The following is a 15,733-nucleotide window of genomic DNA, read 5'->3' as shown; positions in this document are numbered from 1 at the left end:
GGCAAAAGGTCCACAAATAATCATTTTACCTCTTCTTGCCTCTGGGCACTGTACATCACTCACAATCATGTTAACCACTAAAGTCGTCAGGCAAAAGCGGTACAAATTCACTTGATATGGCTTTTGCTGAGGTAAGAAACAGAGCAGGCAAAACAGGAAAACAATGCGTTGTTCTTTTTCTCTTCTGTCTGTGCATGTGTTTCTTTTTCCTTTTTTTCCAAATGAAATCTAATTTGTGAGGAGCTGTGGAGATTGGATTGAGCTGATAAAGTGACTTAATTTTCCACAGTTGACTTTTCTCTGGTCTAACCTTTACGTAAAGCCCTCAGGTCAAAGCTTTAATTATGGTCTAAAAATGACTACAGTGTATCCAACTGCTGCTTGAATACAACACACAGCTTCACCTTACTTATTTAAATTTTAATGAGGCAAACAACTTAATTAAGAAAACCGTATATTAATTTATTCATACAATATACTACAGCACATTATTACATTTTGCAGTTCACTTACTTCTAATTTTACCCTAATAACTTGAAACGTGTTTGCCTTTTTTACCTGCCAAATTTCGAAAATATAAGTGCATTCATAAAGGCCAATGAGAATGTGCCAAACATCTGCAAAAAAGAGCTCTGTCTCAAACTATACAGCACGCTCCAAATTGGGATGAGACTGATAGACTCTGCGCATTGATTGATTAGATTGAGCGTGTTTGACGTCAGAAACGGCAAACAAATGATCCCATAAAAAGGGGAAACCTCCGTGGTGAAAAAAAGAAAAGAAAAACTGTGGGCACACAGCACCGACTGAGAGGTTTAGAGAGAGCCAAAACCATACTACCACTTCTGCCACAGAAGCTAAGTCAATACAGACTTCCGAGCCTGAAGATGCCGCTTTCAACCAGCTCCACATCCTCCACAAAGAGCGTCCGCAGAGCAGCGTCCGAGCTGGAGAGATCTGATTCCATCACGGTAAGAAATATTTTAGAAAACACAAGTTTGTTTTAAATTACAAACAGAAATCTGTGATTGTCTATGGAGTCATCTGTTAAGAAAAATACTTTCAATGAATCACGGAAACTGTTGTATGGCACAAAGAAAACTTGGCAAGATGTTCATTACGCAGCGTCGCTGTCTGGCGCACATCTCAAACGAACAGCTTCCCAGGAAGGAAAAACAAATCCTGCACGTTTCAATTTTACAGTTGAAATCTGCTAAAATGTGTGCTGTGGTCGCTATTTACTCTTAGATATGTCGTAAGGTTTACCTTGATTGCATTGCCGATCTAATGCGCATTTGGAGATGTAAAGCGCACCCATCAAATATCAAGGGAGACATCCAAAAAGTAAGCAAAGCCCATCAGTTACGTCCATGTGGTGTCGTGTCTGTCTTTTCTTACAGTTAAATCGTAACAAGCAGAACTTTAATTTCTCTTTTTTAAAACAGTCTCCAAGATTCGTCGGTAGACGGCAGAGCTTGATCGAGGACGCGCGCAAGGAGAGGGAAGCAGCCGCTGCAGCGGCAGAGGCTGCAGAGGCCAGTGAACAGATAGTGTTTGAGGAGGACGATGGAAAAGCACTCCTCAACATTTTCTTTACTTTAAGAAACTCCAAGACACCTGCGCTGTCGCGGACACTCAAGGTTTTCGAGGTAATCCATCACAATTTATTCTAATAGAGTTTTAAGGGGTAACTAAATATTTTAAAGATTTATTTTGATTTATATGTGACTATTTATTTTGTTTGTTAATAATTAATTTATGAATGCTTCATAAATTCACACTAAGCTACTGGATTTGCTCTTTTGCAAAGATTCCCATTGGTCGGTATTTGTGTCTAGTTGGTAATAATACAGTTATCAACATTTGCACTCTAATATTGTAGCTGTGACCCATTTTCTGGTGAGACAACAGGGTTGCAATAAGTGTGGGAAAATTAAAACCGGTTTTATAGTAGGTAAGTAGTCAAGATTCACAACAAGGTAATTGTAAAATGTTTTTTATTTTAGTGGAATATAGTGGATATGTAAAGGTTGAATAATATTTTATTGGCTATTGTTAAAGTTGGTTACACATTTTAGTCACACAGAAGTACCGAAAAAGGTCATGGAAGAAAACCATTTGGAAAAAAAAAATCTATGTGTGGGTGGGGTGGGGGGTTATTCCATGTTTTGAACAGGAAAGTGTGCATCCAGAATCAGTTATTGTGCTTCACAAATACTTCTCACCTCTGGATCTCTGCTACCACAGTCACATCTCAGCTTGCTGACTGTATTTCAGACATTTGAAGCTAAGATTCACCATCTGGAGACGCGACCATGCCGGAAGGTCAAAGACACCCTGGAGGGCCTGGAGTACTTTGTCCGCTGTGAGGTGCACCTCTCAGATGTCAGTACCCTGATCAGCTCCATAAAGAGGAACGCAGAGGATGTCAAAACCACCAAAGAAGTCAAATGTAACTGATGAAATAATTGCGAAACATTTTAAATAGTCTGTAGAAGTGAGCAAAAAACAGAACAGTTTATTTTTTTCTCCCCGTTTTCTCAACTAGTCCACTGGTTCCCAAAGAAAATTGCAGATTTGGATAGGTGTCATCATCTGGTCACCAAATTTGATCCAGACTTAGACCATGACCATCCAGTAAGTAATGACATTGCCAAGAAGAAGAAATAATTGAATAGAAATAGCTGTCATTACTGGGCTTGTTACAGAAAATGTGATCTGTGTTTGGTATATTTGATTTAAACAGGGCTACACAGATCCTGCCTACAGACAGAGGAGGAGAATGATTGGTGACATTGCCTTCAGATACAGATAGTGAGATGGGCCTTTTCCTAAATACTGCACACACAACCATAAAAAATAGACATAAAATTGAAATGTAATAATTGTGTGCATATGTTTGTCCTCAGTGGGCACTCGATCCCCAGAGTGGAATACACAGAGGAGGAGATTGGCACATGGTAAGGGGCTCTTTCACGCTAGTTTTTAATATTGATAATATAAGATATGAAAAGTTAAGTCTGAAGTAGCAGTGAGCATAAAATTATCATTTACAATGAACACAAAATGTTTTTATCTATTAAAATACATTTCACTGTTATGTTGTTTTACTGTCAACACATTGTGGTCTACCCACCAACCAGTTATTTGCATATGATTTGTCTTTTATGGATGCTTCGGTAAATTAACTTCAGATGGAGGGTGTCACAAGAATAAACTTGAGGTGACAGCTCGAGCTTGTCTGAATAAAAAACATATCCATAGCCTGAGAACAAAGTGTTGTTTGCAAGTTAATAGATGTTTATATTTTACTTGAACAGTTTAGGACAAAAAAAAAGACACTAATGAATGAATTTAGTCACCAGACCAAGTAGAAAAATTATAGCAATGTGCTTTTTCATAAGATTTATACGATACGAGAAAAACACAGCATAATAAAAAAGAGCTCTATAAATATGATGCAAGAAATAAATTGCTTGAAATAGTTAAACATTGCAGGATAAATCCAATTTAAACACTGTTAATTAGCAGGCGCATAACACTAACCATAACTCTAAAACTACACTGCAGTTTTGCTTATTTCCAGTTTTTCCAAGATTTTGATTTTAATAAATGAAATCTCAATTTTTATGTAATTAAATCTTGATTTAGGCGAGAAGTATATTCAACCCTGAGGGACTTGTACACCACCCATGCCTGCAGTGAATACCTTGAGGCTTTTTGTCTCCTAGAAAGGCATTGTGGGTACAGCCCAGACAACATTCCCCAGCTGGAAGATGTGTCACGCTTCCTCAAAGGTAAAAATGGGATAAGACAAAATGAAAAGAAAAGATACGTAAATACAGACGCTTAGCGAATGTCGACTCCACCTATCAGGATTTGATTCTCGCGCTCTCTCTCTCTCTTGCTTACTGTCCCTTCACCACCATCCCCCTGAACACACATGCAGAGCGCACAGGATTTGCGCTGCGTCCAGTGGCGGGCCTGCTCTCAGCCAGAGATTTTCTGGCCAGTTTGGCATTCCGAGTGTTCCAGTGCACCCAGTACATCCGACATGCTTCCTCCCCCATGCACTCCCCAGAACCGTGAGTACTACTGTGACTCTTTTGGCTTTGTGCTTCAACTAATTATAAAGTATACAATCAGAAATAACTCCATAAAAACAAATGCAAGTGAAATTACACATAGCATCTGCTAATAGCAACAACAATTCATATTAAAAAGCTGCCATATGCAAAAGCTGTTGTGTTTATGTAATTATTTTAAGATTTGATATGTTTTTCTTTAGAGAACAGGCTTGCTTTCATTCTGTAACTGTTATGTAATCAGATTGAATTTCCAGTTTGTGATCATAAAGTCTGCATCCAATCAAACTGAACTGTGTGGTGTTTTTCATTCAAGATCAAACATTGTCGTGAATTGAAATAACTTTTGCTTTCTCTTCAGTGACTGCGTCCATGAATTACTGGGCCACGTACCCATGCTGGCTGATCGCACTTTTGCCCAGTTTTCACAGGTTAGTGCTGAAGAGATTAACAGCCTTACAGATCATTCAGTTCTTTTGTGCTATTTAGCAAGAACTGATCTATTATTTTCCACAGAACCTTGGTTTGGCTTCACTGGGGGCATCGGATGAAGATATTGAGAAACTGTCCACAGTAAGACTTTTGTCTTCGAACACAAACAACACATACAAACTGTATAAATATAACTGCAGTGAAGTTTGGGGTTGAACCTCATGTTGCCAGCCCATCTCCCAACAGAGACACACACACACACACATGCTCCCACCCTTCTTAGCCTGGGCTTCGAGCACGAACTAAGATACATATCCCATATAGTAAACAATGGAATTAACTATTGCTAAAATATCTTTGAAAATGCATTACTTTGGACAGCCTCTTGTCTAAAATCTAACATGTAACTAATGCACTGATTGTCCATACTTCTTCTCAGTCACCTGCTTTCTGTTTTTCCATCAGCTGTACTGGTTCACGGTCGAGTATGGCTTATGTAAACAAAATGGTGAGGTGAGGGCTTATGGAGCTGGGCTGCTTTCCTCTTATGGTGAACTTGTGGTACGTTCGAACTTTTTTTTTCCTTTAATGCAGCACACACAGACAGCTGTTAGCTAATTCTCCATTTTTTTAAACTTCCAGCACTCTCTGTCTGATGAACCAGAGACAAGAGAGTTTGATCCAGAGGCTGCAGCAGTGCAGCCCTATCAAGACCAGACATACCAGCCTGTTTACTTTATTTCTGAGAGTTTTTCAGATGCCAAGGAGAAATTCAGGTACTGCTCTTTATCATACCAGACATACACATACATAAGAACATACAGAACTGATAAAAAAATGTAAAAAAACAACAACAACGAAAAACAACAAAGAGAGAGGTTATGTGAGGACGAGGTCAGAGAACAGCCAGCCAACCCCCGAGGCCACAAACTATTGTAGGTCAGCCATAGCAGCCAGAAGACAGCTGTTCCTAATGTAGTCTTCCTTACCGAGGCAAAAGTCTGGAGTTTTATTTGGCAAACAGATCAAATGCTGCCCTGCAAAACAAGTAGCTTAAGTGAGTGTTTTCACAATATTCAGCCTCTAGTAGAATGCAGCACATGACATCCCCGACACACTGGATGAGAAAATACCCGCACTGGAATGTTTGAAAGAGCACAGAGAACATTGTGAGCATCATTACATAGGAGTGTTTTCTTTATGTTGTGGAATCCACAGTCTCAATAATTTGCATGCATGTACAACATGGCAAATTATAACACAAGGACAATTTGCAGGCTTGGTTGCTTTAGTCCATACTTTCAGTTGGAGCAAAAAGACAGCCCCATTTGAGATCTTTAAGTTTCTGACTTCTTTACATCTTTACAATTTTGACCAGGGCTTATGTAGCTGGCATCAAGCGTCCCTTCTCAGTCAGATTTGATCCATATACCAGCAGTGTTGAAGTACTGGACAACCCAGTGAAGATCCAAGGAGGCCTGGAAGGTGTGAAGGATGAGCTTAAAGTGCTGACAGACGCCCTAAGTGTGCTATCGTGATGATGCGCTGTCTTTCACCATCCGCCTGTTGTTTGCTTTTCTCTCAGCTGAGTCCACGCTGTTGAAGATTGCCAATGTGTTCATATTTCTGTGCCGTACCTGCTGTATGAATCTGAGTTTTGCTCGTTGTGGTTGGCTGGTTTTCCAGCAAGGTTGCAACCATTAAAACCTCAAAACTCAGCGCTGACAAAGTATCCAAAGATCTTAAATGCTTGCATTTGTGAAATGATGGGGTTTTACTGACTGGACCATTCATGCTTTTAAAGTTTGTTGTTTGAGAAATGTGTCAAATCTAGAGTCACATCAAGGGGAACTCTGATAATGAATGTATTAAAAGAAGACTATATAGCTATGGTATAGATATTTTGAAATTAAAGAATTATAATGGTGTATATTTGGATCGTTTATTTTATTTAGAAAAAATCTGTAACTGCTCTGTCAAAAGCTTTATTTTCCAAATATGTGAATTTAGCATTTGAGTAATTAAATCCATGGCTTTCATATGCTGTTCTTGTCTTGCATTGTGTATTTTATGCTGGTTTCGTCTTGCAGTATAAATGCATAATAAAAAGGGGGAGGGGAGAATCTATGTAATAACCTATTGATTAGAAACTATCAGATAATAAAGAACTGCAAATTAACATTCCACTATCGTTTCTGTGATTTATCAAGTTTTATTCCTACCGTTAAACTAAAAATATAAATAATTGTATTATATTTGATAGGTTTTTGCTCTTATCGCTGATGGGAAAACCTAGAAATACTTTGGCATGAATTATTATTTAACGACACCTGGCTGCTTCTTATGGAACGCCAGGACTGCCATAATGAATTAATTAAATACACCATTAAATAATTAATTAAATGTGTCAATAATTAATTAATTACATGTATCATAACTATTTATTTAATTAATTAATTCCAATTTTAATTAATTATTGCCACATTAATTATTTAATGGTGTATTTAATTAATTCATTATGGCAGTCCTGGCGTTCTATAGATTCTTGCTTTACATTTGTCTATCGCAAGAGGGAGCTGTCTAGCTGTTTTGGCCTGCCTCGTCATAAAATCACAGCATATTTATTGAATTTTTTTGAGAGAATAAATCTTCTTAAGGTTCTCTTCCTGTCACCAATCTCTGCTTTGAGACGTTATTCGGTCTTAAAAACAAGCTAAAGCTCACAAACAACCCCAAGACATTTTAATGACACTAAATGCACTATAGAAACTCTATTTAATGTGCTTTATTGAAAATAAATAAACAAATCAGAAATCAGCCATTTTTGAAACTGTTATTCTGCATAATCATCGCTAATATATAAATTAAGTTTATATATTATCTACTTTTAAAAGATCTACTTTTTACAGCGTGTGCTGTTTTGAAATAACCCTGAGAAATGCTGTGCATAAGAGAGAAATGTTAAGCTGTGAAAGAGAACACGAGTTTGCTGGGACACGCTTCCTTCTGTTCAGGTAAGAAGATGCGATCAAATCCAGGATTCAACATTCCAGCACAAAAGCTGGAAAGCCGAAAGCTGGAGGACAAACAAACGGAGGTACCGTAACCTGACCAGCAGGTGTCAATATGAGTCTGAAGACACGTCCAGATCTTTACCTTCACCAGAACACACACTGAAATAAGGGGACCCTAGAAGAGTTTTATAAAGCATAACGTGAATGTGCGTGTTTATATGCTAAAATCAGATTTTCAAAGTATGGATCACTCTTTGTCTCCTCTGATGGTACCTGTTCAATATCTGCATAAAGTAGTGCTGCTGGACTGTATGATGCATATTTGTCATAATGTGCATACTAATGCATTAGTAAAGCTCTCCATCATATGACCATCCATCATATGTGTGGCTTGAGACATGCCTGCATCTACTTTCCCACTTGGTGTCCCGCTGCATCCGCTTTCTACTGCATGATCCCCCAGTTTTATCTCCCCTTCACTGTCAGGCACCTTTGACCCCAGTGCCTGCATCTAAGCAGTCTGAGGGAAGCCGCAAACCTTGGCCACAGTGATTCCACTGAATGTTAATCTTAATTACAGCAGGGCGGAGACATTGACATTTTTCTTGGAGTCGAAGGAATTACCCCTATTCTTGTTCAGTCTGCGTCCTGTGTGTAAACATTGTGATTGTAGGTTACAGTGCGTAAACGTGGAAAATGCCCATGGAAGTGTTCCATATTTTGTGACTCTCACCCTCTTATTCTCCCTTCAAGCACTTTCATGAAACGTCTCTGGGCCTTCTTTTTTTTTCATGGGCGAAGAGGAGGAGCAAGGGGTGGGGTGGGTGTAAGGGGCGTGCTTTAGTATATAATACCTCTCCCTGAGAAGTTTTGCCTGTCGCCTAGTCTTTGGGACAGCTTCTCACTCACCATCTCTATAGTTTAACCAACTGGGAAACTAACTCACCTGCAATTTCTCCAACCAAATAACTCCCAACGTTTTGACTACTGCCATCTGACATGGAAACCCAGCAAAGATACGGACATCACTCACTTTGCCACACCTGCCGGAGAACGCAGAACAGCCGAATGAAGGTAACCAAAGAACAAGCAAATTGTTTTATACTCTCCGGCTCTGCCGTGTGCGTAATGAAAGACGTCTGACAGGGTTATAGCGGAGTTGTCTTGGTTTTATAAGTAGGAAAACCAGTTCGGGTTCTGTAGATGCAGTGCTCGCATCAGTTTTGTGCAGTATGAGAACCGGGACATCTTTTGATTTGTATGCAGCAGAGAAAGTTCAAGATGCATAAACGGCGAGGAGAAGCTTTGAGGCATTTGGGATAGAAAAAGAACAAGTAATTTTAGTCTTCTCGCGCCTGGATGGTGTCGTGGACACGGAGCAAACAGCTGATTTTTTTTACCGGCAGATAGGGGGCGGCAGGTTTGAGGGTCAGTGAGCTCATTCCGGGGTGAGCAAAGGGAAAATATATGCTGAGTTTGGTGTTTTCGGCTAGTTAACTATCGAGCAGCCGGCCTTGCAACTTCAGGAGGGTTGTGTAAGAGTGGAAAGCTGGTGATACTGGCGACTTGTTTTTTCCTCCAGAATAAGCACTTCTTCAGGTGCGACAGACATGACAGCAGCTGATAATAGCGGGCGGGGAAGGTGAAGAGTGGGTCTGCATATTGCGACATGATTTGAGATGATTTTCTTTTTCTGAATTTCTACTTTGTCGAACATTTGAGCACGTACACCGTACACAGCGGGAGCCTGTGATGAAGACTGTACCCTCTTCGTCTGAAAAAACAAAAACAAAAAAAACCCAAAAAAAACAGTGGCTGATTTTGATTAAAAAATGGTATTTAAAAATGTCATTAACTGTTATTTCGTTAATGATTTCTGTATGCCACAACTTTCTGCATGTCATGGCTACATTTGGTGACCCCCATGCTTCATTCCGCAGGTCAAGAGGATGTCTTCGACGAGTCGCGCGCTGCTCTTTGCACTGGCCCTGACGCTCTACGTAGTGGAAATGGCCTCGGCGGAGACGCTGTGTGGGGGAGAACTGGTGGATGCGCTGCAGTTTGTCTGTGAAGACAGAGGCTTTTATTTCAGTAGGTTTCAAAGCATTACAAGTTTTCACGATGGGCTGTGTGAATGCTCATTTGCCTGTTGAATCTCTCTGTTGTTCGCTTGCACACATCTGTTTGGAGCAGAGGTGGGAAGTAACGAAGTACAAATACTTCGTTACTGTACTCGATTAGAATTTTCAGGTAAAACTTTTGCTCCCTACATTTTTAAACACATATCTGTACTTTCTACTCCTTACATTTTCAAAACAAGCTAGCGACTTTTGCTTTAATCCATTTGACGGTGGTTATTATTTAACGTCTTTGAGCCTTCAAACATCAAACCGCAATCACATTTGCGTATTAATCACCAGTGGATGTCGCACAAAAAGAGATGAAAGAGGCAAAAGCGAGTACCACAGTCAGTGGTTAAAGTTGGAAGGTTTTTTTTTTTATTTGTTTCTTCTTTTTTTTTTAACTTGTTTAGGACAAACAGGTGAGTTTGCTGTACTGTGATGGATTTTAAGTAAAGAACAATGTGTGACTGGTACACAGTGGCTGTGTGCTCATGGTCAGAGGGAGGTTACATCAAGTGCAGCTGGTGGGATTTATTCACTGAATTCTACCTTCATATCAACTGTATATTGTCTAATATAAGGACAGCATAAACAGTGGATGGAAATCAGCGAGGACAATTTATGCAACATCTGCTGACATCTTGTTGAATTCAGCAAAGACCAGTAAACCTCAGAGCAGCAGCAGCAGTACAGATCAGCTAATCACAGCCTGTACACAAAGAAAATCTACTGGAGCTCTCAATAGAAATTCTCATGAGTTGTGACTCTTTCCCCCACACTGAGCCATTACAGCCGATTTTAGGATCCCCCACCTGCTGAATCCCACTTTAACCTCTTCCCTACTCATTTTCCTGTTTAAAACCATCTACAATGTAGGCAACAGAAAATAGAGAGACTTTTTATTTTCCTCCTTTTTCTCTAAAATTCAGACTGAATTTCTGCATTCCTATCTACCAATATTATTTAATTATTACATTAGTATCACACAAGGTTCAGTGAGCTTTGCACAAAAATAACTGGTAGAAATATTCCTCAAAGAGCTACTTTTACTTTCTTACTTTGAGATAATTTCAGAGCCTGTACTTTTTCACTTTTACTTGAGTAAAGAAGTAGCTTCAGTACTTCAACTTTTACTGGAGTATTTTTTTAACACTAGTGTCTGTACTTCTACTTAAGTACAGAATGCCTGTACTTTTGCCACCTCTGGTTTGGAGAGCTGAGACTGTGCTGCGGTTGTGTGGTATGCGTGTTTGCTATTTTTCTTTCTCACGCACTCACTCACACTAGCGCGTGCGCATACACACAGGGGGAGATTATAGCCAGCTGTGTGTCTCAAGACCTGGTCCAGGCTTCTCTCTCTGCTGAGTCTGCTTACAGCCCATACCTCTCATTGCATATGAAAGACTGGTGAACTGCAAAGGCACACACACACTGGCGACACAATAGGCTGCTTGTTTACCAGTAAAGTAATAGCACCCCATGAGGCATACCAGTCACCTCAGCAATAGTGTTCCCAGGCCAGGAGACCACACTGATGAGTTGGTTGAGGTGGGGGGTTGTTGATGTCAGGCTAAGAGAAGAGCTCATCAATTCTAATCATTGCTTCCATGAAGATGGAGTAATTGTAAAGCAGTGTTTGAGGAAGCATTGTGGTAGCTGTTAATCCTAAACTGCGAAAGCCTCTGTTCGCACAGTCTGCACTGTTTGTGACATACATAACTTCACCTTCCTCTCAATAATCTGATTTCAAACACTTCAGCTGAAAAAAAAAACAATTTTAGCTGTTGCTTTGAAAATCAAGGTGTTTTCTTTGTGTGCTGCTTGCCACAGCAGCTTCTTTACCAATCAGGAAGATCGTTATCCAATTTGGGCCAACATAGATGTGCTCCCTTCTCTTTGTCCCCCCACCCCCTACAGCACATTTTCGTTTTCTTCTGCTATCAAATCTGGCCATCCCATGAGATTTCTCAAACATTGTTTGGGTCACAGGACAGCAAACAAGGCCTTTATTCATTGTGGATAATGTTCTCCTGTGCAACATGCTAACCATCCAACCCTTTTTTTCTATACCTTTCTCTCTCTTGCTTTAGCCCTCTTTTCTTATGCATTCTTTACCTCTGTTTTGACCCTCACATTCCCTGTCTGCACCCATCCCCTTTCTCCTGATATCTCTACTTCCCTACTGTTCCTCTCTCCTCAGCGTATTTATCTCTGCTGACTTGGCAGAGAACAAGGTCAAAGAAGAGTTTTCCATTTTATATATTTTGCTATGCCTAATATACCTGAGAGCTTAGATGTCTTTGCTGCTCCCCTTTGGTCTCTACAGCACAGGGTGTTTACTTGTGTATTCACTCATTTAAGGACTTCCAGATAGCCCTAATCAGATTATCCTCTACAAACAAAAAGATTTGTTGCAGTTGGCCATAGAGTTCCTTTTATCCTCTTTGCTCCAAGGGCTGCTATGACTGTCGAAGTAATCCTGCAAAAACAACCTTGATTCATTACTGATGTTGTGTTTGCAGTCCCTAACCTCTACGTCTTCATTCCTTTTTGTATTTTTCCTCAGGTAGGCCAACCAGCAGGGGTAACAACCGACGCCCCCAGACCCGTGGGATTGTAGAGGAGTGTTGTTTCCGTAGCTGTGACCTCAACCTACTGGAGCAGTACTGTGCCAAACCTGCCAAGTCCGAAAGGGACGTGTCAGCCACCTCTCTACAGGTCATACCGGTGATGCCCGCACTAAAACAGGTACGTCTAAGCAACAACAACAACAGGCCAGTATGGGAAATAGTGCTAATCCCAGCTCTATCTGTCCTCCCATCTCCTGTGCCCCCATTCACCTCTGAGCCTAGCCCCTATGTCACTGACTCTTGAGTACAGTGTACCCATGCTAACGCAGTTATATCTAGTTAATTGGCCAATGGAAAGCACTCAACTTACAAAGAAAGTGCTGACAGTCATGGAAAACATCACAAAAGTCATAACACGTTATATTCAGGAAAAGGGGGTGTGTTAAGTGCGTATATGTCCTGTAAGATGGTGGACAAAATGTATTTGTGCCTGTCCCGAACCACCAAAGCTCTTCTGAAATATGTCACAGACATGCGGAAGAGTTTCAGATCTTTTTAATGGATTCACAAGAGCAGTTGCTTGCCAGACCTCTTAAAGCCAGTTAAACTTTTAAACAAGCCTAAAAAAGATGTTTTTGTTTTGACTGCTCATAAAATCAGTACTGGTGGCATGACACTGCTAAAAATGTATAGATATAAATACCGTTACTGAGGAAAGTAATAGGCATTTGAAAGAACGAAAGAAAGAAAGAAAGAAAGAAAGAAAGAAAGAAAGAAAGAAAGAAAGAAAGAAAGAAAGAACGAAAGAAAGAAAGAAAGAACGAAAATAAAAGGCTGTTAGGGACTTAGTTTGGACATGTCTCTAGTTTTTCTGTGTTGGGAGAGTTGATGGGTACAGCCTGCTCTGAGGGCCAGCTGTTCTTGGGCTATTGAGAAGGCCTGGAGTGAATGAAGGGGGATAAACACTCTTCAAGTGGCAGGACCAAAACAAGCCATTCAGATCTAGCACTGGCTACTCACGCATAAATTCTAGCTTCATTGCGACCCCTCCTGCTTTGTCCCTGGTGCTCAAGACAACACCTAGCATTGTTTAAAGGAGTCTTCTGCGTAAGAATTGAAGTTTGTGAATTGTGTTTGTATGCATTTCTGTGAAGGCTACAAAGTTCAATGAGTGGCTGAGTGAGTGCCGGCTCCTCATATGTATATGAGACAAGTGACCGCCCTTCCCTTTGACATTATGTTAAAGAGGCTGAACTAGGCGCTTGTTGACAGCTTCTCCCAGTCAAGGAAACTAAAACAAGGACAAGGCGAATCTGTTATGACGTTCAGCACTCTAAGAATGACATTTGATTTCCGTTTCACTGGCCCAAAAATGACTGAATGTTTTCACATAATAAACAAGGCTTTCCTCCATTGTAATAAGCACTTGAACAATATCTTATCACCCTAATGAACTGACTCCCTCTTTTCCCTTTTCTCCTCTATTTTCGCCCGCACGCCACAATAGGAAGTCCCGAAGAAGCAACATGTGACCGTGAAGTATTCCAAATACGAGGTGTGGCAGAGGAAGGCGGCCCAGCGGCTCCGGAGGGGTGTCCCCGCCATTCTGAGGGCCAGAAAGTTTAAGAGGCACGCGGAGAAGATTAAAGCCAAGGAGCAGGCTATCTTCCACAGGCCCCTGATCAGCCTTCCTAGCAAGCTGCCTCCCGTGTTGCTCACCACGGACAACTTTGTCAGCCACAAATGAGCCCGCTGCCAGCCCTTTGCACAGACAAGAGTTTTGAGGGTGAAAAAAAGACTAGGGGATTATAGCTTTGTCTCTGACGTCATTTCTGTGGCAGTCCTCTTTGACCTCCCCTGCCCTGTCCGAGCTCACCAATCCCTCCCCCTGCACATATCCACTACGTCTTGAACCCCTGGCCCTTTTCTAATGCCCCCCCTTCCCCCCGAACTCCCCCCTCCCCACCAGCCCACCCTCCTCTGGCACACAGACATGCCTTCACATTCTTCCTGTCTGAACTCTTTCTCTCCCACTCTCTTTCAGTCACTGATACAAAAGGCACAAACACAAATGTCGAACAAAAAGTTAACAATTCGGCTGAATGCGGTTCAGGTGGATCCTTAAGCAAAAGACAAAAAGAGAAGGGAAAAAGAAGATGAAAGAGATCTGTCGTTTGCAAGTGTCAAGAGGACACCTAGCGGAATGTTTTTTGTCCTTGTGGAAGACAACTGAAAGTGAAGAGCTGCTTGCATGAAAGAATCCATTCCACATCATTTTTCCTGAGGCGAAAAGAAAATCTCTGTTAGTTCTTTAGTTTGCACCTCTACCTATAAAGGGACTTCCACACTGTAAGGAATTATTTTATAAAATTAGATTCCTGTTCCAGCACCTTTTGATCACAAACAAAAAGCAGAAAAGAGTCTGCAAAATTGCACATTGCCACGGATTACGTCAAAGTAAAGAAAAAAATGGCACTATTTTTTTATGAACAATGAACGTGTAGCTTAAAAAAATGTCATGGTGCTAGCTTTGGGAATGGACTCAAAGAAGAGGTGGAAAAGCACGTTTTTTTTTTTCTTTGAATTAATAATTAAAGCTTTCCGTTTTAAGGAAAGTGTGACTTTTTTAAAATAAAATAAAGGATATGGGGGAGCTCCTGGCAGTGGCAATGTCAAGGGGGAAGAGTCACTGAGGAAAAATATGGGCTGTGTTGGCATCTAGGCTCATGGTGAGTGCTAGCGGCTGCTATTTACTAGTTTGCCAGCATAAGCAGCAAGGGATGACCCAAGACCAAGTCCCTGTTCCTCCTGTCCCTCTGAGGCTGCTGGACACATGGAGCACTATGGGGACACATACGGGACACCATGGACCACCTGGATTGGGACAGTACTATAGTTTGGGGACAGTACTTCCTGTTTGCCATGGCTTTGTGGACTGTTCTGGCAGGAAGTAACATGGCATGGACTAAGAACAAGTGGGATAATGATGATTATATTTTATTTTTTGTCTTTTTTCATATCAATGTTTCAATGAAAAAAAAAAGAGGAAAACCCTGTCAGTTTCTGGTACCGTGACATTCCTGTTTTTCCAAGTTAGGCTTTTTTTTATTGTTATGATGTTATTTTACAGTTATAAAGAAAGGGAAAAAACAGCAATAATGTCAACTAACATTTTATTTTTATTGTATATCAGTAGTATTCACATGCTTTTGCCTGAAAACAAATACTTGAAACTATATTTATATATATACACGTCTACATGTATATATATATATATCTATATATATATCTATATATATATCTATATCTATATATATATATATATATATATATATATATATATATATATATATATATATATATATATATATATGTATATATATATATGTATGTATGTATGTGTGTATATGTATATATATATATATATATATATATATATAGACATTCATTATAGATATATATATAGATATAGATATATAGATATACTATTAGTTTCCAGGGACGTTGTG

General features: G+C 40.2%; 2 protein-coding genes across 3 annotated transcripts; both read left to right on the top strand.

The window, feature by feature from the left end:
* The first annotated feature begins 787 nt into the window (after positions 1–787).
* Positions 788–6,683, top strand: th (tyrosine hydroxylase). Of its 2 annotated transcripts, XM_026176475.1 has the most exons (14): positions 788–971; positions 1,249–1,344; positions 1,446–1,649; positions 2,278–2,452; positions 2,549–2,637; positions 2,747–2,814; positions 2,910–2,960; positions 3,652–3,797; positions 3,950–4,085; positions 4,447–4,516; positions 4,602–4,658; positions 4,983–5,078; positions 5,160–5,293; positions 5,896–6,683. In XM_026176475.1, exons 1-14 carry the CDS (start codon positions 888–890, stop codon positions 6,053–6,055), a joined length of 1,566 nt encoding a protein of 521 aa, XP_026032260.1. In that variant the 5' UTR covers positions 788–887; the 3' UTR covers positions 6,056–6,683. The 2 variants fall into 2 exon arrangements, with proteins under 2 accessions (XP_026032260.1, XP_026032261.1); XM_026176476.1 differs by lacking the exon at positions 1,249–1,344.
* Positions 6,684–8,414: 1,731 nt separating this feature from the next.
* igf2b (insulin-like growth factor 2b) lies at positions 8,415–15,372 on the top strand. The gene is made up of 4 exons (XM_026176474.1): positions 8,415–8,605; positions 9,472–9,622; positions 12,221–12,402; positions 13,732–15,372. The coding sequence occupies exons 1-4, from the start codon at positions 8,531–8,533 to the stop codon at positions 13,969–13,971; spliced, it is 648 nt and encodes a 215-aa protein (XP_026032259.1). The 5' UTR covers positions 8,415–8,530; the 3' UTR covers positions 13,972–15,372.
* The last annotated feature ends 361 nt before the right edge of the window (positions 15,373–15,733 follow it).

Source organism: Astatotilapia calliptera, chromosome 7 (assembly GCF_900246225.1).
Source record: "Astatotilapia calliptera chromosome 7, fAstCal1.2, whole genome shotgun sequence".
NCBI classification, from domain to species: Eukaryota; Metazoa; Chordata; class Actinopteri; order Cichliformes; family Cichlidae; genus Astatotilapia; species Astatotilapia calliptera.
The sequence above is the reverse complement of the archived record's forward strand: the minus strand, read 5'-3'. Positions and strand labels throughout refer to the sequence as shown.

Coding starts and splice junctions, on each gene's coding strand:
- igf2b (XM_026176474.1), top strand. CDS start 8,531: ATGGAAACCCAGCAAAGATACGGACATCACTCACTTTGCCACACCTGC. Junction 8,606..9,471: donor CGCAGAACAGCCGAATGAAG/GTAACCAAAGAA, acceptor TTCATTCCGCAG/GTCAAGAGGATGTCTTCGAC. Junction 12,403..13,731: donor TGATGCCCGCACTAAAACAG/GTACGTCTAAGC, acceptor ACGCCACAATAG/GAAGTCCCGAAGAAGCAACA.
- th (XM_026176475.1), top strand. CDS start 888: ATGCCGCTTTCAACCAGCTCCACATCCTCCACAAAGAGCGTCCGCAGA. Junction 1,345..1,445: donor TCAAGGGAGACATCCAAAAA/GTAAGCAAAGCC, acceptor TTTTTAAAACAG/TCTCCAAGATTCGTCGGTAG. Junction 5,294..5,895: donor GATGCCAAGGAGAAATTCAG/GTACTGCTCTTT, acceptor AATTTTGACCAG/GGCTTATGTAGCTGGCATCA.